The following is a 23,390-nucleotide window of genomic DNA, read 5'->3' on the forward strand; positions in this document are numbered from 1 at the left end:
ATGAACCAGATGAAATATATTTGTGGTAGCAAGTCTCGTGGAAGCTCAGGAATTATTTGAGTTGCAGCACTGGGTTGACATGCAGGGGTTGAATTGTAGCCAAGCAAAAACTTGCCATGCTGGTTTTGGTTTACACTAGTCTGTGAGCTTTTGGTACTGTGCTATTTAATTAATTTTTTTTTTTTTTTTTTTGGTGTGAATCTTCCAGTTCTTGACCTCCTGAGCCGAGATTTGCTTCTATTAGCTGTGTATACTGCAATGCTGTGCTGGGAATTGCTCTGAGGGCATAACTCAGAGAGTTTGCATTCCAGCTCTTTGAGTCAAGGAGACAGAACATCACAGTTTGGCACAGACAGAAGCTGGAGATGGAGAAACACATGGTGTCAACACGGCCCTTGGCAAGACCGTGCTCTGCAGAGGCTCCAGTGCCATCACACCAGTGGGTGACTCTGGAATGCTTCTGTAGCCCTGATGGCAAAGGGAAGTTTTAGGAAAGCTTTTAAAGGAGACAAATGGAAGAGCTTTGTTGGCGCTGGGTACAGCTCCCTCCAGACGTGCGGGGCAGTGTGTGAGGGAGGCAGCTGGTTTGTTACTGTCACCCACTTGTCCCAAAGCCAGCCACCTTTTCAGCTGTGTAAGGGGGGATGATAGATGGGCAGAGGGGACTCTGTGAAGGGCCTTGAAAGTGGAGACGAGTAGTTTGAATCAATACTTTCAGGAAGATTAATGGCCATCTGCTGACGCTAATGAATGGAAGAGGCTATTTTTAACGGGTTCTGGCATACTCACTCTGTAGGATATGGAATATATTGGATCCTGAACAAAAACCCTCGCTTGGTTCTGGGGTTAACCCCATGCAGGATGCACCGCTTTCTGTTAAATATAAATATTAATCACCTTCTAAAAACTCTCGTTGATGGAGATCTAACCGTAGTTAGCAAGGAAGGAGATTCAGATGCTTGGTGAGGGTCAGATGAAAGTTAGGGCACTGACTGGACCAAGGCAAATCCTGGCAGCCAAAGGAGTGTTTATTTGGCTGATAAATAGTGTCATTCTGCTGGCAGCTGATGAGTTTCTATTGCCGTGAAGCACAATGTTTTGAAGATTTACAATGGTGCTGGATCGAGCTGTGGCCATCAGCAGATAAATACATGGTATTTAGGGGAGCAGAAGGCAAATACATGGATTTTAGTATCCATAGTAAGGCTGGTAAATGATGAGGGACACAGAATGGAAGAACAGAGATGATGAAGCAGGAAGACATCATCAAAAAGAGCATGTGAGGATAGGAGAAGTCAAAGGATTTTTAAAAATGAATGAATGAGAGAAAGATGAAAGAAATATCTCCACAGAAAATTACCAGTAATAGATGATCGTTATAACCCTTTGAAAATTTGATTCAGGGACCAGAGATCAACAGGAATGACAGTGAAGGGCTGAATGACCTCTCTGACAAATTTCCAAAATGAGCACTGATTATAACTTTGAGCTTCTTCCACTGTGTCATAATTAAATGGGTTTTCCTCCCAATTAAATTTGAGTAACTAGCAAGGGGATCAGACTGACTACCTGAGAAAGGGACGTCTTCTATTTCTTTAGCAGATAGTTCAAATAAACTTCATTTTTCCCTGTAAGGGAGGAGCATATTGTTTGAGTAAGTATTTCTGCGATAAGGTAATTCTTTATAATCTCAAATACTACCAATGAAGAATAGTGACACATTTTTGCTGGTTATTTATTATGATAAATACTGATAAAGGTCCCTCTGCCACTCTGTAGAGGTAACTAAACTTCATAAGATGTTGCTGTCATTCAAGGGTGTTGACCAGAGCATCCTCTCAGCTTTCATTGTTTCAGATTTTTGCTTATATTGATAATGTACATTTTAGCTCACATAAGAACATGATAGATTTTTTCTGGAATACCTGAAAACTTCTTTCTGCAGCCTTCCAAGTATCTAAATAATCTAAAACAAAGAAAGCAAACCAAAAGAATGCAGACTCAGTTGTCTGTAGTCAGCAGCTTTCTCAAATCCTGCATTGCTTCAATTTATTTTCCTTGCTGTTGATCAATATCTTCAAATGTATAACCCATTATCAATTCAAACTGTGAGCATATGAATCTGTTTTTCCCTGCTATGCCAGTATATGATTGCGTATTGGACTGGGTGAAATCACCAAAAATACCCAACAAGGCAAGGTGCTCAAGGTTATCCGATGGAACAAACACAGGTTTTCACTACCTGTCAGTATTTCTGCTCATTCTAAGGGGGGAATGTGCAGCAGTGGAATAATTGAGTTTATTTTTCACAGAAGTGGATAAGAGACCCAGATGCTGCTGCTCTGCTCCAGCTGTCTATGGCAGGACCTCTGTTCTTATTGATGGACTGTCTCACTGGAAGCAGAGCATCATTCCTGTAGGGATCAGGTTCCAAAAAGACAGATTCCTCTGTCGTCCCCTGTCTGGGGACTATTAGAGCAAGGGTGACAGAGAGCAAATTTCTGAGACACAGGTTGAACATCCCCCATCCAACTGGACACTAGGACACTTTCCATCCTTGTGGTTCAGGAGTGTCCCCAGCCTGTGACCCTCAGCCTCTGGTTCTCCCAGGGTCTCACACTAAGCTCACAAATCAGAAGTGCCACAATCAGTCCCTGGTTCTCCATCACGGTGTTGCTAAGGCACAGCAAATCTGTAGTTGAAGAGGATTGTGATCATTCTGCATGGAATAAAAATGACTACTTAAGCTGGTGAAATCAGCCATTCACAGAGAAGACATCAACATCTCTTAAACTCAAAGTGAGATATCAACATTGTGAAAAGAAAATAAATCCAATATATTTTTTTCTCTTCTTGAGTTTATGGTTTGTTTTGTTGGAGTTCTTTTTTGCATTTACAGTCTTTCAGAAAAAGGCCAGATCCAGATTTGAATTAAGAGAAGTCTTGTTCCCTTCTGGCCCCAACTCTTCCTGCTCCCAGAGAAGGAGCATGCATTTCACACCCTGCCTAGAACAGGGTGCACCAGGCTGGTTATCATATTCCTTGGTGCTGTTCCCCACACCTTTGCTGGGCTTAGAATTACACACCTTCATACTGTTCTTCCCAAGCCATATGCCTTAGAGACAGGCCCACCCTGACCAAAACTGCCAGCTGACACTTCAAACACTTCTTTAAGCTACATGCAGATATTAGTATTTACCACCTTTCCATTGCCATGCTTCTCTTTGCAGCTGTTAGAGTTAGAAACTTTCCTTTTGGGTTTTAAATATGAGTGTAACTTTTATTTATGTAGTGACTTGAGCATCACCATGTAATATTAAGTGCTTCTCTCTCTTTTAATCTAATAAAATGCCCCAAACCAGTCTACTCTTTAGGTGGAGACTGGCTCCTTCTTCTTAACAAACTCCTCTGGCTGTGGCCACTTCTCTCTGTCACTTCAGAGGTTATGGGCACCTTTAATTCTGCTCAAGTTACAACTCCTTCAGAATTCTGTGAGCAGCTTAAGGATTCATTATTAACACAATTCAATAAATTTACAATTTGTGTAGTTTTAGAGCTATTAACATTTAGAAGTACCTGCTGTCCAGCCCATTTCTCATTCAGAAGAATGTTGGCAGATAAATGCTCTTTTGACATATTACACTGTGTGGGTCATCATTTAAAATTTGAAACATCTACCAGCACATAAATCTTATTTAAAATGTCAAGAGAGAACAGAAAAATTACACTGGTCTAAGAAGTCTTGTAACCAGAGTGCTAAGGCTATTCCTATTTCCCTCTGTATGTTTCCATGTTAATATTTTTTTCTGTATTTACTGAGTGAGAAAAGGGAAACAAGAGCAGCTGTCAATAGGGTGCTCCAGGGAAATTCGGTTTTTGCATCAATTCTTAGTTTACTCTTTTATATGATTATGTTCTGGCATTACTTTATTCTCTACTTAGAGTGTGTTTAATTCCTAAATCTCTTGTTTTGCCATTCAGTCATACCCTAATGTCTCCCCTCTCCTAAATATTCAGTGATATAGTTTTGATTCTCCATTCCTTCCTTTTAAGCATCCAGAAGTTCCCCACATTAGACGCTGGGTGGAATTCCCAGTCACCATATCCCTTCTCCTACAGTCACAAGCAGTAACTCCCAGAATAAATTTCTCACCACCTTTAAGTGAAACACAGCTTCAACCTCCCAAGTTTTACAGAGTTACTTCCAGGACTCTTTCTGTAGCAACAAAAGCATTTCAAAGGCTCATTGTGATTGGGATATTAGTGTAAATTTAGATAGGACCTTAACTTTTGACCTAATGATTCTTTGTGTATTATTTTATGTAAAAAAGTGAGAAGTCAAATGTGTTGTAAACCTGGTGTGCCTCACTTGTGCACAGCTCAGCACACAGCAGAGGAGTCACACGAGTCTCTAACCATCTGTACAGGAGCATTCAGCCCTTGTGCTCTCAAATCACCTCTTCTGTGATAGGTAAATTTACTCACTTGATGCTTTAATGATGAAATTAAAAGGTGAACATCTAGTTCACTGTCCCTGAGCTCTTTCATCCTGATAGAAAATGAGATTGTGTCATTGACGTTGCTGTGTGGCGAGCAATTTTCTTCCCTTTCACCTACCAAAATCATGAGCAGCAGGGAATAGTCTGTGGACTCTTCATCACTCAGTCACTTCTGATTATAACAACTCCTCTGCTTTAGACTCTGTTTGCCAATGTGGCTGCAGCTGCACATACACAATTCTCAAACACCATTCAGAATTTGCAAGGCAAGTTTGTCTTGTGTCAATGAAACACAAAATCATTCTGCTCTAACACAACACTTTTGGGGAGGAGAAAACCTGGGATCTTCAGTCAGCTCACTAAAATCTTGTTTATAAGTCTTTGTGTTCAGAGGAAATGATTCCCACAAATGGAAGGCAGTCTAGACTCTGCTATCAAGGTTGTAATTTTCTAGTTCTGGGATGCTGAAAACCTATTGCCTATTAAAACCTAAACCTATTACCTGAGTGTGAGGTAGGTAGTTTGCTTATGTCACATTAAAGGTCATTCATAATTTTTGCATCACTGTGCAGTTAATTTGCTTCAAGGTTTTCAGAACAATATAATTAACCTCTCAATTCATTAACTGCTGTCTTTAAAGAAAATGGGGATTCTGAAATGGTTGTCCAGGAAAGAAAATGCTCATGAAGATACAAATTATGTTATTGACTACTTGACAAATTGTTCAGTCTTATCTAAGATATGTCAACAAATACATAAGGATTATCCCTTTCATACTGAACAAATACAAAACATTTGTTAGAAAGATTTTGCTAAGGTATAGCTCTTTTTTATAGGGAATATTTTTCTACTTGTAAAAAATAGAAAGCATTGTGATTTAGAGTTTAAGAAACAAAAAAAACCCCTTTCATGATATTTAGGACATTGTGAAGATTAATTAAAGAGTAATTGTGAAGATTACATGACAGAGAAAACTAAAAGAACAAAGAGTTGGGGCACTAGTACTGCCTTAGTTTATATTAATTTGAGCCAGATTTCTCATAGATTTAAATGATTACATCCTGTTTTGGTCTTCTGTGTAGATAAGAGTACTGTTAGGCCATGAGCTGGAGTCCTAGAGTGGCACTCAATCTGAAACTGATAAAGCAGCTTTAAATATGAAATTTATCCTAACACATTACATTTCCCCTAATTATGTGGATCTGCTTTCCAAGTAAGATTCCTGGGACAAGACATCCTGTACAGTCAAAGTGCAAGAAGGTGATTAACACAATGACAGAAAAATGGGTCTTGAGGAAAATAATGTATTTTGAGCACTTTGCTGTCAGACTCTGTTTATTGGGGGGGGAGGAGGTGGTGGTTTCTTTTTTATTTTTCTTTTTTTTTCTGTATGTTTTCAATACAATTTTTACTATCAGGGTCACTAGAGGCAGCATTTTTAAAATGGTGTAAGAATTACTGGTTGCAAAGATATGAGCATGCTCCTCACATGTGGATTTTTTTCCCCCCTCTCTACCAACAATTTTCTTTATCAGTATGTTTTTTTGGATTGTCTAAGGAGGTTTTTAAACCTGTGTTTTTACAAACAATGTTTTCTCAAACACCTTTTCTACCTTCCAGTTTATTTCAAGTTTTAATTGAAAACGTCCCTCGTATGGGTTGGAAAAATCTCAAAATGTTTGATGTGCTCTCACCCCTCGCACAGGAGCCGTGCTCCTCTCTCTGCTTTGTTGCCAGATCTCCTTCTGTGCTCTTTATATTCCTTGGGTCTGACCCCTTCTCTGCTGCTGTTTTCAGAAGTGCTCTTCCTGTGCTTTTCTCTGAATACCCAGCCAAGAAAACAGGAAGCCAAGGAGAAGTGTGTTTGTGTTTCAAAACACCCTGGATCACCCACTTAATCCCCTTGTAGCTGTTTTATCACCCTTCCTTTCATTATCCCTTGTCCCTCTTTCAGGTCTGAACTTTTACCTCCCATCTTTTGTGTTCTGCCTTCTCCAATTATTGGAGCCTGAAACTGCATTATTTCAGCTGCTACAAAGGTGGTACTAAGATAGAGTTCATGGAACCAAATTATCTTTTCTATTCAAGAATTGACAGTATATTTTACTTCTCAGAACTGAGATAGATGGAAAAATTAATAGAAACTGTGTTCTTATCTGATGGTGCCTCATGGGTCTTCAGACTCTCTCACGGCACGAACAGGTTGATAGATATATACAAAATAGGCTAAATTAAGGCAGATCATTTTGGAAGCATCCCTGTCTAATTCTCTGAAATATCTATGTAGGATCCTTTAGAAGAGTAATAATAGATTACAAAGAAAGTTCATTTCTTCAAAAGAAAAGCCATAACATTTCTTCAAAGAAAAAATAGCAGAAACACTTATAATTATTTCAGCAAAAAAGTAGCAAAGAATAAGTTACTGAAATATTTTTTTATTCAGTTAAAGAAATAAATGGTCTAAAACAATCATTATGTTGTTTTGGGCTGTAAACATTTAAAGATTGAGTTATTTTACATATGAAAGCCAAGGCATAAAGTGAACTATGCCTTACGGGGAACCAGTAATGAATCTATTTAAAAATCATGTAAGCATGTATAAATACTCTCAGTGAAATCATGCTTTTATGGAATTCTCCATAATTTCAACTGATTAGGTTGATAAGTACCTATACTTTCTTCCCAATTTAGCAAACAAAAGGCAAGGAATTACAATAATAAGATTTCAGATGTTATGGCACAGAAGAATTTATCTACCTTTGAGAAAACAAAGGTTGGACTGGATATCTTTTGATCTATTTGTTAATTGCATTCTCTGAAATTCTAAATCTAATATATTATCTGCATGGGCAATGATTTTCTCCTCCAGCCCAGAGGATCAGTTGCCCTGTGTTCAGTTGTTGCTGTATCTCTTCAGGAATGAGCCAGCTCTGTCCATGTGATGTGCAATATTTGGGGCAAAATTCACATGATTTGGCAGTGGACATCCCCTGGTTCTGCAAGAGAGTCCTGTGAAGTGGATGATACTTTATGTACCTGTTCAAAACCAAAGATAAAGCAAGAAAATCAAAGCAGGATGTTTAAGAACTGCTCCTATATTTGTCCTGACCATGACAAGTTTGTACATTTCACACCTACATTTACTGCCCTGTTCTGTGCTGTGTTTTGTGTTGCTTACGAGTCTTTTCTCTTCAAATCCTTCTTTGCTTTATCCCTTAGTGGAAAGACTCTTATGTTGTTTATCCTGGGACCAGGATATTGGTCCAGTCTGAGTTACTTCCAGTTCTAAAGGGGCCTTTAAGTGCCTTTAACAAAACAGCAATCTTGTCAAATTTGTGCAAACGGGGTTGGCTCCCTTTAAAAGCTGAGGGCTATTATAGCTGGATGATTAAATCAGCCTGGAAATTCTAAGAGAAGATAATCTTGCTCTGCTCTGTCAATGTAAAAAAACTACTGAGCCTGTATCCTGTGTAGATTATTTGTTGGAGACTGAGTTGTTATTATCACTTAAAAGTCATGATGGCCCAGTGATTGCTTAAGCAAAAGGTGGCACATTCTTGGTAGGAGAGAAATGTAATCTGTACTTGATATTCTGATTGAATGTAAATATTATTCATGGCATATAGCTGAGTCCTGTCCCCTAGTGGTTTTATGGCTTGGGCTTCATTGATCTTCTATTGCTGAGCTACATCATTTCCTAAATATATCATCTGTATTGGAAGTACTTAACAAGTTTTGGATTGACAGAGTGTATGGATCAGTGAAGCTGGAGACCATTTATCTTTTAAATTATCTAAACATATTCTTCCCACTGTGCCTACTTTGGTTGTTATGTTTGGGTCATAGCATATACTGTACAGGTCTCTTGATATTTTCCTGAAAATACTTAATATTTTATGAGGTATCCTTAAGGAGGAGAAAGACATTAGAAAGTCTGTCTCTGATTCCCTTTCTGTCTTGAGAGCTACAGGAGTGGATTTCCAGTGGCAATTACAGGTTCAGAGGGCAGGAGAGGGTCAGAGCTTATGTCCAAAATGCCAGGCTGATCCTGGCCTCATATGAAGATTACAGGTATGCCATCTGCGAAACTGACTTTTTCATAAGACCAAATTTATATGGAATATCTTTGTGTGGCATTTCTAACCCTACTTCAGTTGCCATTTCATCACATATCCCTTGAAGGAGACATCATTACATCATAACTGGTCCATCTGAAAAAAACATACCTTTTGTCCTGAAATACACCAGCTAGAAACACTGAAACAGGGTTTCTGAAAGGGACCAGCAACTCCCACCATGCATTCCAAAGATGAATTCTGGACAGTTTCCATGGCCTGAGTCAGAGCTAGGAGCTGGAAGTCATTGCCATTCAATGCTTCCCAGTTTTGGAGCCCACAGGCAGAGCTGAGAGCTATTACCACATAGAGGCAAATCAGAGTATCCTTTACGGTTTAGAGTTTCTGTTTTGTCTTTGAAAGGATCTCAGGCAACTTCACAGCTAATGGCTGCAGCATCTACATACCTGCCTTCATTGTAAGCCTTGTAACTCATTGCATAAACCATGTCGGGATGGGTTAGTTAATCTTTGCAAAGTCTCTCTGAATGCTGAACAGTGTTTCCCTTTTATCTACACCTATTGGTACGCACTCATCTCATATTTAAAAGTACTGTGTGTGATGTGTGCCTTCCTTAACACTTTTTTTTGTATCTTCCAGGAGCTGTGCTCAGCTCAGTCTATTAGGGTAATGCTACTGGTTCAGTGGAGTCACTTATGATTTACACGGGGGTAAGTGAGACTGGAATTTGGGCTTTGATCTTTTTAATGCAAATTCATCAATTCTGTTAGATAAAAGATGAAAGGCATCTATTACATTCTTCAGTCATCTCTTGAAACAAAATCATTTGATTGGTTCCAGGCACTAAGAAGTCCCTACTCCTGCAGTTAACTCCAGACATGAACCCTTGGTTTAGTGACCAAATCTGTTACTGGCGATATTTTTTTTCATGGATAGTGATTAATGATGAGTGCTAATAATGACAGAAGTGATTTCCAAGTTGAAATTTAAAAATGCAAAATTTAAGGTTAATATGTTCCTCTGTTCCTCTGAGCAGTATTTGTTTAAAGACACACGTTCTTTTACTTCAAAACGCTTTATTCTCCTTTTAAATCCACACCTCGATGTTGATCTGACAGTGGTGCAAATGAGAAGGTGACAGAGGTCTCTCTGATGTAAAATCAAAGTGAATTCAGATGCACAGTGCAGATACTGGAGGAGTGTGAAGCACAGAGCACGTAAACATAACAAATATCTGCACATGCAAAAGTATAGCAAGTGCCAAATGTCTACAATACTGCAAATTAACTGCTATGACAGGAGATCTTGCTGTGGTGTTCTGAATGGGAAAGCAGAACTCGATTACAGAGATCATAAAATCACTCTCTCCCTTGATCTTCAGCTGCCTAAACCAAGAGAGGCAGAAAGAGCTGGTTCTGAGCAAACAATCTTTTATGGGTGATGGATGTGGCACTGCTTTGTCCAGTAAAATTGCTGATTTACTAATAGTTAAAAAATAAATCCTTTGTGATGACACCAACCTCTCTAACCTGCTAAAGAAAGTGCAAACAGATGGGTATCTGTGTGACTGTGAGTGATGAAACCAGTCTGGAGAAATACCCACGGCGCCTGCCGGGAGCTGATATTGCAGCATGCAGGAGCATCACCAGCATCCCCATTAGGATATATTCATTTCCTTTGTGCCAAGAATATGACCAATGATACTGGGAGGTTTGATTTAATAGATCTGCCTCTTCTAGCAAAAAAAGCAGCAGATATTTTATACAAAAGTGAAATGTGCCCAGGGAAGCCTGGACAGATTTAAATTCCTTAGGTTTACCTCTTTATTGCAATGCCAGCAGACTTAAGGGACTTCTGACCCTACTAGTAAATTTTTAAATAAATGTAGGATACTTGCTTTATGGGTCTGAAAGGGACAGGGATAGCTTTTTATTTCTGATAGGAGAATCTTTTTTTTTTTTTAATTTTGTTTTGGTTTTTTTTTAAAGAAATATTTTTTTCCCTTTACATGTGAAATTCCATACTGGCTTTTCCTTAAGACTGTTCTGATGTACTTCAAGAAAAATTGCAACCAATTCTTCTCGGTTTGAAGTGGTACAAACTATAGATATAAGCCAGGTAAAATATGTAAGTGAGAACAGAATGAGGCCCTGCATTTTTAGAGCAGATAAATGTAGCTCAGAAACTTTGGAGTTACATAATTTGCAGTAAGTCAAGCACTTCAAGAAATGAATACCCATCACATATCAGTGCTGAGGAAATAGTATTTTGTTGATTATAAATCAAAACTGAAGGACTTTTTGGGTGCAGCTCATCAAACACTGACTTAAGGAACAATTTTCTTCTGGAATGTTTTTCTCCTCAGCAGCCTATAAAGGCAGTTGGGTAATTTTTGTGATTTTGGTATGAAGAAATACTTATCCTTTAATCCTTAGATCACTGCAATTGAGTATAATTTCATGTCAAAAGCAGCCAATAAAAGTACAAAATAGGGATTAGCAGGAGTATTTTTAGATTAAAATTACTAGAGTTGGAAAGAAGTGGCACATAATCTCAGTACCTTCACAAGCACTGTAGCAAGCTGAAGAGGATTTGTTCTGTTTCATCTGAAGACTGATGGCATAAGTTACAAGGGAGAGAAGATATTATTCCAACAGGGAGGATTTCACAGTAATCATAATCCACAACTATACATAAATTTAATTGAGAGTTAATTCTTTTTCGTCTGATATCTTTCAATCATCAATGCTATACACTACTTCTGCTTCTACTGGCAAAGCACTTAGGAAGGAAAGTTAAACCCATCATTTTGGCCATAAATTAGGACACTCATACAGCTGCAACCATTGCTTTCATTTCTAAGTATTAAAACAAATGACTATTCTCATTTAACCTTGAGGCACAAGATTCTCGTCTCCTGTATTGTGATATAATTCACAGGAGTGAATATAAGGTTCTGTTGGAACAAAAAAATAATTCCTCTTCATTCCCTTACTGAAGTGTTCAAGCTGGCATTATTTGCAGCATGAATTCCTGGCTCAGTTTGAATATTCAAGAGAAAAATGCAAAAAAATACTACTGCCTCTGATATACAGCTCACTTTTGAAGGAAGTACGTACTTGTTTCAGGTCCTGATACCTGGGATATTTCCTAAATCTTTGCCTGGAGTTGTATATGACAGGTATGAATCACAGCAAATGGCAGCATTCCCCTTTCTAGAACACAGACAAATTTATTGGTTAATGTTTATATAAGCACAGTGGAAGTGTGCCTGATTTACTGTACCAATATCTGCAGCTGTAGACTGTCTGTTCTACTCAGCAGCTTTTAAAGGACCTTTGGGGTGCACAATGTGTATCCCATTATCCCATTAATGACAAAGCACAGCTTTGGGCAATAACGGAAAAGTTATTTATATGCACAATGATTTTTTTTCTTCCTCAACCACTGTTACAGCTTCTCCAAGTTATAGAAGATGGCTTAGTGGTACTGGCAGACTAAATAATACTTTGAACATACTCATTGCTAGGGTGAGAAAAATGTTGAGTTTATTTTTGTGACCTTTAGATTCTGAGAACCAGCTAAAATCAATTTATAGTTCCAAGAGACTGGGTGATACCTACACTAAACAGTAAAATTGCTTCCACTTTGATAGAGTGCGTTAAAATACAACACCAAGGTAACAATCACTGATTTGGATACAGAATGGGAAGTGAAGTGGGGTTGGTCAAGTGTAGGAGGTCAGGGAACAATTTGAAGGTTTCAAGTCACTCTGTCCTGAATATTTAGGAAAAGATTTCAAGGAATCTAACCTGACAACTACCATTATTAAGGAGTAAACATGAGCACTGCTGGCAGTGCAGTCTGTGCAGTAAAAAGGGACAACCATCCAGTCTGGGCCTATAGAACCATACACTGAATAATGGGGATATCATTGAGAGAGAGCAGGGTCAGATGATAGAGGTTGCTGTGCCATTGCAACTTTGTGCCTGAGGTCAGGACCCAGCTTTCCTTTCACCACAGCAGAAAGCCTCTTTTAATGAGGCCTTCTCTTCAGTCCTCAGAGATTAATGGGAGCAGCTGATTTGCAGAGCTCCCCAAGGAAAGTCATTGCTCAGGCTGTGAGCAATACTACAGAAATTCTTTAATTATCTGTTGCCTTCAGTTGTTGGTACAGTTGTTCTTGCATGACAGTTTGTTTATTATTCACAGGTCACCTTGCAGAATAGATGCCTTGGAGCAGAAGAATTAGGAAAGAAGGAGGGCTGAGTGATCTGGTATGTGTCGTGTTCTGGTCTTAGAGAAGAGGAGACAAGTCCTGCAATCATGTGCCAGTGCTGTGGCAGAAATACAGATGTGGTGATTCATACCATTGAACAAGTCCTGACGTGAAGAATTCCCCCTAGTAGCAAATGAGGTGGTTAATCTATTGGATTTCAACTCAGGGAGCCAGGTATTCCTGAAATAAGTCCTGCCAGCTGCTCCTCAGGTGAGAGTGACAGAACACAGCCATCAGTATTTGGTTCCAGAGTACAGCGTGTTGCAATGCCGTGCTAGCTCACAGTGTCTCACATCCTTTCTATGCAAAACCTTGTTCAGATTCTAAATAAACAGGCAGTACCTGGTGTGGGGGCTTTGGTACAGATCCGACCATTTCCAGAAAGCCCTGCTGGGCAGCGGCCACAGATGTAGCCAATGTCAGGGGGCTTCTTGTCAAAGCATGGCACTCCAGGGAAGCATGGCCTCTTGGCACAGCTGGGGACGTGTGACACGGCTGCTGCATGGCCAGACACAAGGCAGTTCAAGCATCTTATTAATAATTTCTCAAAAAACGCATATCTAAATGTTAGCAGTCACTCCCTGAGCCCAGCTAAAGCTCTATAAGTTCTTTTATTCTTTCAAAGTATGATTAATGCAAAATGTTCCCAAACCTTGAGACAAACATGAGAATGTCCTGTAGGCACAGTGTAACAGAACAGCTGTTTCTCATTAAAGCAAGATTTATTAGTCCTCTAATTGCATGTTTTCAAGTTTATTACTTGAAGTTGTTTGGCATTTATCATGTAAAATATAGAAACTGTAATTTTAAGCATAAGTGAAAGATTAACTGAGTGAGAAAAGGTATTATTTGACATCTTTTTGGTCTTTTATAATTGGAAGGTAATTATCAAACCTTACAGCACCTATACCCTACTTTTGAAATTACACTATGAAGTACATATGTTTCTGATCTGGATATCATCCTTAATGTGTCAAACCTTGTATTACAGCAACCTGCTTTAATTATCTTAGGACTATGTGCAAAAATTTAACACTCTGGTAGTATATAATATTTTACCACTTATGATGTCACTGAACAGCAAGTGTATATGAACTGCCTGTGAAGTATTTAATAGTGTCAAGACAGAGGACAGATGATGAATACAATCTTAATGATGGTTGTAGATCTTTTTTAATTGCTTCCAATGAGGTCTCCATCATGATTGTCAGGTATTTTCTGCATTATTCTTCAACTTTATCTACAGTATCATAATATAGGATACCTGCAAGAGGCAAGTTCTGCTTAGGGGTTGGCTGGCCTGGGTAAGAGGGCCAAAAAAGAGGGTAAGAAAAAAACCCAAACCCTTTTATTTTACAAATACCTCTGTACAACAGATATGACCAATCTAAATTTTTTGCTGCCCGCTTTCACTGGAAAATCAATTAAAAATGCAACACTCATTAGAGCAGGATCAACACAAGCACTGTGCAGGTGCACACCTGTGTCAGAGAGTGCTGCACCTCTGGGAGAAGCTCCTGCCGCAGGAAAGTTCCTTGAGCTGGTCTTCCCTTATGCTTAAAACTCAGTAGCAATTCAGTGGCTGCCCATTTCAATAGTGAAATAAAAAACCAGCATCACTTGTTCATGGGAAGCTGGCATAAGCTGCCATTTTTATCATCTTGCTTTCCATTGATCACTACACTTTGGGGTGGTTTTGTCCTACCTCAGAAGACGTGTGATTTCTAATTAAGCCTGGCCACTCTCACTGTTATTGTTGCAATGCCTCCCGCCCATGTCAAATTGTTTAGCAGAAATTCACAGTCTGATGTATGGAGTGTTTTTTCCTAACTCAAATTTTCTTGCATTATAAATGGCTATTTTGTATTTATTTTTTAGGTGTTAAAATTAATGATTTCTGAATACATAAATTGTCTCAAATGAAAAAGATTTCATGTCTTTGTATACCTACCGTGTCTATAACCTATGTTAAAATTCTTAATTACAGGAGATTCCTTTGCCTCTGAGGATTGCAGTGGCTGCTTAACCTCAGTGCTGTTCAATTCACCTTTGCCATTGCTTAAAGCTTCTGTAACTTCAGCAGCAAGCACAGCTGTGGAAAATATCACAGGGACAAGAAACAAGGTGTTAGAGCTGAGCTGTGATTAATGATAAAAAGCCACAGCAACAGCGAATCAGGTAAGCTGGCATAAGTTTACTCTGGAAGCCAACAAGCAAATAAAGGTAGATCAGGTGGGTCCAGCTGCTGACATACAGCAAAGTTTCAACCAAGTATAAGAAAAGTCATTTTTCCCAAGCTTTCTGAATTTTATTTGTCTGGGAGTCTTAATATGCACCGTGATGTTTCATTGGGCTCAGGGCACTTGGAAAGCCTCAGGTCAAGCAGGGTTTGACAGCACTGATCCTTGGATGAGGATGCTACACCTCACCCTGGGAGCTGTTCTCTCCCTGAGTTTTGCCTCTCCTTCAAAGCCTCTCCTTCTCTCTGAAACTCTGGTGAGTGTGTTTGCTCAGTCAGTTCAGCTGCCAGCTTTGTGTGGGTCAAAATACCTGTAAAAAGTGCATGTGGATGCAATGAGGAGACTGAAAAATGTGGTTTTCTGCATAATTTTAAGGTAACCAATTAGGGTAAAGTCTACATGGATAGTGCTGCAAGTTAAGCAATTATTGCCTTGGGTGTCTTGAATATTCTCTACTCTTAATAAAGCTTGAAACTCTGACTCTTTATATATATTAAACAGTGCAATGAGCTGTTGCTCACTTTAGGAGATACAGAACTACATCAGTACTACAGTACTGCATCAGTACATACAGAACTACTACACCTCCCTCCCCCCTTCCCTTATACTCATTTAAGCAAGGCAAATATGAGCAGGAATGTTAAGTTTCTGAATCAGAGCTAAAAATAATGCTTTCTATCCTATCCTATGTGAACAAATAAGCCCTCAGGTTTATTCCTTCTAATAAATAAATTTCAGAAACAGGGATTTTTTTCTGTAATTAATAAATGGAAAGTAAGAAATGTTATATTTTTCAAAAGCACATTGTTTGGTATTATTTGGTATATCCTTCCTTCATGGGTCAAATTAATCACTAAAATATGCATTTGTGAAACAGATGCAAAATCACTTTGAAATAACCAATGTGGCCAAATCATATAGTACAGAAAACTTTATATAGAAATGTTTGGCAATATGATTGAAGGGATGTTTGGTAAATCTGACAAAGGCAGTGGCTGCTGATGTCAGGGTCTTGCAGTTACCACTCAGTTTGCTTCCAGTCGATATTTTTTTCCTTCCTGTAGTCAATAAGAGGAAATCTTAATGGCTGCACAGTATATACCTGCATCTTTCACTTGGATTTCTTTGGAGGCACCAACAAACAAGTAAAAAAGTCCTCAAGTGTTGATTTATCTCCTTCTGGTTAAAAAAAAAAAAAAAGTTTTGGAGAAGGCTTTTGTCTATGTGACTGGAACAAGCAGAGTGTGTGTGAGTGAGGTCAAATGCACTGGGGAGGTCTCAGAGTACAAAGTCACTGTAGGCTCCCCAGTAAAGAGCCTGATGCTCTAAAAGCAAATACTGAGCAGATCTAAAACTGTTCATGGCCCTTTTCTTCACTAGCTGGGATCTGAGGAATGACTTCATGCCAAGCATCTCTGGGCTGTGTCCTCTAATGAAAACACCCCTTGGAAACAGAGGTGGAAGGATGGAAAGGATTGGCACTTTGACCTTTCTTAGTCTCCTACCAGCTGGTACCCAGAACAAAATCAGCCCTGGATGTGCTCCCCAAATATTCACTCATGGATGTATACTTAGGAGCGAAATAGTGGAGAATGTGCAAAGTGTCCTTGGCAAATTATCTATCTGTAAAGTGCTTTTTTTGTATGCTGTGGTGTTCATTCTCTACCAAAATGAAAAATAGCAGAGCAATTTGCAAACATCCACATTAATACAACACGGCAATAGTCTGTTTTGTACACTTAGGGGTCTGTACTCGAAATGAGTGGCAAAATACTCGATTGGGGTAATAGTAGTAGAATTGAACTGATTTCTCCCCCCTTCCCCCCAACCTATTAAAGTAAATAATGTAAACCACTTACATTTGCAAGTTTTACCATTTCCCTCCATCCCAGTGGGGCAAATTCCACATGCATAAGATCCAAAGGTATTCATACAAGACACTCCAGGAAAACAAGGACTCTCTTCACATTCATTCTTGTCTTCCTGACAAGTAGGCCCTGTGGCAAAGCAAAGGGGAAGTTAATAATGATCAGGAAAGGTTCCCTGTTTGTCGTTCAGCTCAAATGTTGAAGCAGACAAAGGCTCACTTCTCAACTGCAAACTCATTACAGGGTATGTCACTCATGTTCCAGCCAAATTCCCCACTGTCTCACTTAAACCTGCTTTTATCACCCTGTTTATTACTGTCGCTATTGGTACCAGAAGTGCTGAATTTGAGACTACTGCTCATGGAAAGCTATGCATGTTAAATAAAAGTGCACATAAATTAAATTAATATTGCCCCTGTATTTCACATCTTTGCTGCTGTTTTTGTTGTTAATGTGAGATCTTTGTCGTGTACTGAAGAACCCCATGAATGTCACCATTTTGGCTTTAGGACATGAGGAGCCATGTACTGACCTCTATTGTACTTCCTGGTTCTGTGTGACCCTCACATAACTGTGAACTAGCCTGATAGAGTCTGGTTCAAGGCAAACCTTACAAAATTATCAGGTTGTTTTTTTTTTTAAACCAAGTTTTTCTATTTAAAATCAAAATTTGTATAAACATTCTGAAAATGTCATTGAGCCCCAGTAGTGGTTTTCAGAGGATAGGCTGCCACAGGATCTGAATCCGAAACAATATCTCTTGACTATTGCTGATTTTAAAAGGAAGATTTTAAAAATCCCTCAATGCAACTAATATTCAAATTCACAACTTTGGGTGATTTAATGAATACCTCTAGGGGAGGGTGACCCAAAAGATGAAATTACTATTTGAACAGCAGTGAGGCAGAGTAATCAGCTATAACATTGTTTAAAACTCCTCCAGGCCTCAGGTGCTGCTGTCTCTGTGCACTTGGTCTAACTTGCCTGGCTACTGCTGGTCACAGCATGTACAGCCCTGAGGGCAGTCACCAGCTGGCCCCGACCACTCTCATGAAGGCATCCCCTTTGTCCCTGTAGGAATGTACAAGGAGATTGGGACAGCTTCTGGAGAATCCAGGGACGTGCCTCAAGACATAGCACCAGGTACAGAAAGGTTTGGTCCACGTCAGGTGTCCGGCTTCAAAAGATCTAAATGTTCTTTTTTTGTTTTGTTTTGTTTTTTTTTTTTTACTTCAAAAAATAAATTTGTCACAGAGGAATGAATTGCAGGATGATAAAAACAGAGCATTATTATTCATCTCCTACAACTTAATCTCTCATTGCTTCAGCATTGCAGGTAGCTTCCACTAGTCCTTTCAAATTAAAATAGCACCTCAATGTAGAAAACTCAAATTGAAGTCTCTTTATAGACTGAGCTGCCTAAAATGCCAGTGACATCGCCTTCCCATGCCTGCTTCTTCTTAAGGAAAAATAGAACAGCAGCATGAAAGCCACATCCCATTTCCTGTGCCATCTCAAGATAATTTTTTATGGTTTTCATGCTTCTTGCTTCATTTATTGAAACTGGACATCACACAGTGCTGCAGGGCTAGGCTTACCTTTTCCTTCCCTTGTTACATTTTGGCTGACTGTTTATATTCCATTCCTGGCATCAGGCTGCTTTTCTCTGATGCTGATTTCTGGTGATGCATTGAGAACTTATCAGACATCACATGGTAAATATTGAATGAGTAGCTCTCTAATTAGTAATCACTTTCTTTCTCTGAATATCATACAAAGACTAAACATGTTACCATAAACAATGAGAGTAGGATCAAAGTTCTCGGTTTCAGTAACAACAGTCACTTCTCCCTCGGTCCTTCTCATACTCTCCTTCTCACCTTTAAATACTCTGTTTTCACTGCAAAGGGCTGTCTTTGAAATCTCAAAGACAAGGGCATTACAGAAATCAAGGGAACACCATAAGTAACAATATGAAATTCAGCCACTTGGCTGATTTTTTGATGCAATGGTGAAACTATGCAAGCACTGCTTTTCACATAGAGAGATTTGATTTTAAACAGTGTCTGACCAATTTGGGCTTAACGATAATCCTGTTGAATCCAAGGAGAAATGTTTGCAAAGAGTGAAATTTGGCTGAATGATGCTGAAGAAGCAGCAGAAATAGACAGGAAACTGCACCAAGAAGTGTCAATTATTCTGTTTACACGACCTCCTGTGCACTGTAGCACAGGGGAGTCTCAACTGTCTTGGCACTGATACAGTACAAATAAAAATAATAGGAATAGAAGTTCATCAAGTTCCAAGGCTGAACCATCTGGTTTTTTGCCAGCTATATTTCTCCATCCCTGCATGGGAAGTTGTTTGAGAAAATAAAGGCCTTTCATGCCTCGATAGGAGCTGACCACCTACAGATGTAAATAAAGATTTTTTTGACTGTTCCCATTAAGTTGACTCTAAAGGAGCAGAAAAATCCTATTTAGGGTCTCCATGGATATTAGAAACATTAACAAAACCTGGGAGTTTCTTAAGTTTCCTGAAATAGAAAATGAAATGATCGTTCTATCTTGCTCCCCATCTCACCCCCAACTTTGTACTGATCACTGGCATATGGGTAAAGAAATAATGATTTTGTGATTAGGATAGTTTTCAAGGATGAGTTCTGTTCTCAGGTGGGTGGTGCTGTTGCTTTCTGTGGCCAAAAGAATAAACAAAAGGGATCCTTGTTATCTTGTTGACAATGCAAATGAAAAATTAACAAGCTTTGAACTCTCAGAGATCCAGTAATAATTCTGGAGGCAGCTGTCTCTCAGATTTTCTGCTGGCTTTTCTCCCTGCCCTGTTCTCATTCTTCCATTTTACCCTCACACTGATGCACCTGAGCTGCTGCATCCCTTGCAGGGGTGTTTGGGAAGCTCTCACATGTTCACTTCTTGTTTCTACAGCCTGTTTGCTGTCATTTGTGAAGATTTGATGGTGAAGTGGTGCTGTCACTTGAGCTGCATAGCACTGCCTTCTCATTAGATTATTGATGGTTTTCTGGGGAATTGAGGCATAAACACAGCATCAAGAATGAGCTTTTATTGTTGTCACTGAACCTGCCCTGAAGTAAAATCATCTGCTTCCCAGCTGGCTTGCAGCTCCACTTGTTTATAATTTTTCACTTGCTATTAAAACTTTGAGATGTATTCCTTTTTCACTCAATCATATGTTATTTTCTTTTGTTGCTTTTGTTTTGGTATTTTGGAAAGAACAGGGAAGAATAGCAAAACTCTTGCACTGTTATTTAACTTGCAAGAACTAAAGGTGGAGGAAAACCTGCTTTTTTCTCTGGCCATCAAGGTGCTGTGTGCCCTTGTCTCTCCAGTCAGCAGATCCACTGCCGGACATGGAATTATATTGATTTTTATTCATTTAATCCAACTCCTTATGGGCAATCAAAACTTTTTCTCATTGTATATATCCATAAATTACACCATAAGAAGTTCCCAATTTTTCCTGTGCTCCTAGGAATGTTCTTTCCAGGGGATTAAAGATATTCTGTATATGGTTGGCTTAGGGATTTTTATATTTTGATCAAACTTCTATGTCAGAACCTTTTTCTCCATGCTTAGGCTTGTGTGTTCTTGCATCAGTGGAGTCTCTGGTGGTGTAAAGACTTTGGACAGCAGCAGGCTTTGGCCATTAGGTAGCATTACCTGGATTCAACACAGATTAGGTGTCACAGATCCTTTAGGCCATTTTTATGGGCTTCTGAATGATTTTTATTTTTCATTTCTGCTGGAATTTTATAGCAATGAAATCCAAGCTTGTGGTCCCACATGACAAAAGCAATAAAGGTTTCACGAGCTGCAGACAGGCAGGAAGGGTACCTTGCTCATGGAGTAAAATCTGTTCACTGCTTTTAGTTAAAAATGGAGGGTTTTCTATATATATGCACAATAAGCAGTAATAAAATTATATGCATTTGATGTTACTTCTACTTTATTTTTCAAACCTATAACACAGGCAGCAATCAACCTTATAGGTCTCAAGAATGTGAACAGAGCAGGGGGTTAAGTGATCATCTTTCTTCCCTTAATTTCTTAAAATCATATGTTGGTCAGATGTTCTGGTTTTGGCTCGGATAGAATTTTGAAACCAGGGCACCAGCCTTGAAGAGTTTCAATGGTTAGATTTTGTTTCTTCATCATGTCTGACAACTCACTGGGCTTGTGATTTCCTAATGCTTAAATTTAATGAAGCTTCAAGTAGGGCTAAAGGACAATTTATTTTTCCATGTTTTCCATATCTACTTCTCCCTAGACCTGGGAAACCTCATTTATTCCTAGTTCTTTCCTCAGCGTAATTAAGTGAAATCCTGTCAAGTGCAAAAGGGGCCTGGATCTTTGCCTTTTCTCTCTTTCACTCAGTCCATGGGAAATGAGCAGGAAGCAACAGAGATCTGGGAGGTTCACATCCTCCTCGAGCCATCATTTCAGGACAAAAGAACTTTAGGTAATTTTTCCTTATCATTCGATAGAGAGATATCATCTCTCCATGTCTAAAGCTCAGCCATGGCAGCAGAAGAGCAGCATTGTATTTACAGTCCATTTGGCAGGTGTTGTGGTCACGCTACACCCAAAACCTCCTGTAGCCCAATAGACCTGTGCTTAAACCAGAAATGCAAACAGAGAGGTGCTACCTCCCAAACCAGGGGGGCATTTACAGAAGTAGCTCTCCATGCTGTCCACGCAGGTTCCACTGCCACAGGGGTTTGATTTGCAGTCCCTGATGTCTTCCTGGCAGAATTCCCCATCAAATCCATTTGGACACAAGCACAGGTATTCGCCAAGGCCTGGAGGGTATTTAATATTGGTGACACATGTGCCACCACTGAGGCAGCTGCAGGGCTTCACTCCAACCTGGGGAAAGCAAAAGGGAGTTGTGATAAGATTGCTCTGAATAATCAGGGCTGGGAGGTGTACGGTTACCCTTTAGGGAGGGAGAGATTTGCACTGCAAACATGTTATCCAGTATTATGGAAGCTTATTTCTAACCAATTTCCTTTGTCTAGACAGATGGTCTTATTCTCACTGTACTTATTTGACTGAGAGCTTGACTTCAAATGGATTTCTTTTCTCATTGTTTAGGGGCACATTCTGACTTCTTGGCAAAAACCCCCAACCTTATTTGCTATAACAGCAGATTTCACATCGTATCTGAGTGCCGAATTTGTTCCTTATTCTTCAAAGAAGAAAGGAAAAATCTTTTCTCTTTGCCTGCCTGCCCACCTTTCTCTTTCACATTACAAATGACTCCCAGGCAGGAACATGACTGTGGCATTCCTTATCTGGTCTCTCTCTCTTCAGGGAAGGGAGATCCATGCTTGTATTTTACGTATGTAGAAGAACTGCATTTCGACAGATTCAAAGCTCTGCATTATCTCTCCCAGATAACACGGGTCTAGTTTGAAATATTTCCATTAAAGCCGTATCTAGGCTCCAGTTTCCCCTCTGTTGTGCGGGTTCAGGAGATTTGTATTTTGTGGTTTGAATGAGTAAAAACAGGAATCTCCGGGAATAAAAATCTTTTCTTCACAAAACTGTTCTTATGTCAAGAATCTGCATCCTACTTTATTAGCTCATGCAGTCAGAGAATTAATGTTAGCCTGTACAATAAAGACAAAGCCATGCACAAGCTCTGCCAATAAACTTAGAGTGTAGAGTAATGACATAAGAGCAAGACAGCCTCTAAAAATATAATTGAGAATGAGTTATAATCTCCTTTTATGGCTAAAGCCTGGTCTTTTATGTTATATGCTTTTTTTTGGTGCAATCTAGATGCAGAATGTGAATTTTAAATCAGATTAATGAACCATTAAAAGGTTCTGCAAGAATGTTCTTTCACACAGCAATCAATAGCACTCTCTCTTGTTCCCTATATATATAGTTTCTAAGTTCTCAGAGATATTTATTCCATTAACTGTTCATTATTGCTGTGCTGGATATTATACACTTATGAGGAAATAGCTGAAGCCTTGTTTTTTCAAGACAGTAACAAATTATTAGCTATGATGAAAATTGCACAATTGCGTAGACGTGACAAACAGATTTGTTTTGTTTTTCCTTTCAAATGTTCTTTCCCTTACCTCAATAGAGTATCTGCTCTGTGCATTGCACTCATCTGACACAGTGAATTCAAAGGTCTGCATTTCTTCTGAATCAACTTTCCAGAGGAGAAGGCCAGCAGGAGAGAGCCTGGCATCCTGTGGCCCAGCCTCCAAGATGAATAGCACAGCTGACCCTTCTGGATCCACTGCTATTAGCTGGTAAACAAAATTCTCACCAATAAATGTCAGCAGCTGGTTGGAGGGGGCCTGGAACACAGGAGGCAGGTTGTCTAAACAGCAAAAATGAAACCATGATTACATAAACTCCAGTTTCTTC

General features: G+C 39.3%; 1 protein-coding gene across 1 annotated transcript in view; it reads right to left on the reverse strand.

The window, feature by feature from the left end:
• The window catches only part of LOC134047144 (von Willebrand factor D and EGF domain-containing protein-like), a 161,844-nt gene that overhangs the window by 35,598 nt on the left and 102,856 nt on the right, over positions 1 to 23,390 (reverse strand). Inside the window, exons 16-20 of the mRNA XM_062498093.1 lie at positions 23,093 to 23,343; positions 21,647 to 21,866; positions 16,954 to 17,091; positions 14,802 to 14,946; positions 13,197 to 13,384 (exon numbers count right to left, since the gene is read on the reverse strand). Of these exons, the coding sequence (XP_062354077.1) occupies positions 13,197 to 13,384; positions 14,802 to 14,946; positions 16,954 to 17,091; positions 21,647 to 21,866; positions 23,093 to 23,343 (942 nt within the window). The remainder of the gene's footprint in view (positions 1 to 13,196; positions 13,385 to 14,801; positions 14,947 to 16,953; positions 17,092 to 21,646; positions 21,867 to 23,092; positions 23,344 to 23,390) is intronic.

Source organism: Cinclus cinclus, chromosome 9, assembly GCF_963662255.1.
Source record: "Cinclus cinclus chromosome 9, bCinCin1.1, whole genome shotgun sequence".
NCBI classification, from domain to species: Eukaryota; Metazoa; Chordata; class Aves; order Passeriformes; family Cinclidae; genus Cinclus; species Cinclus cinclus.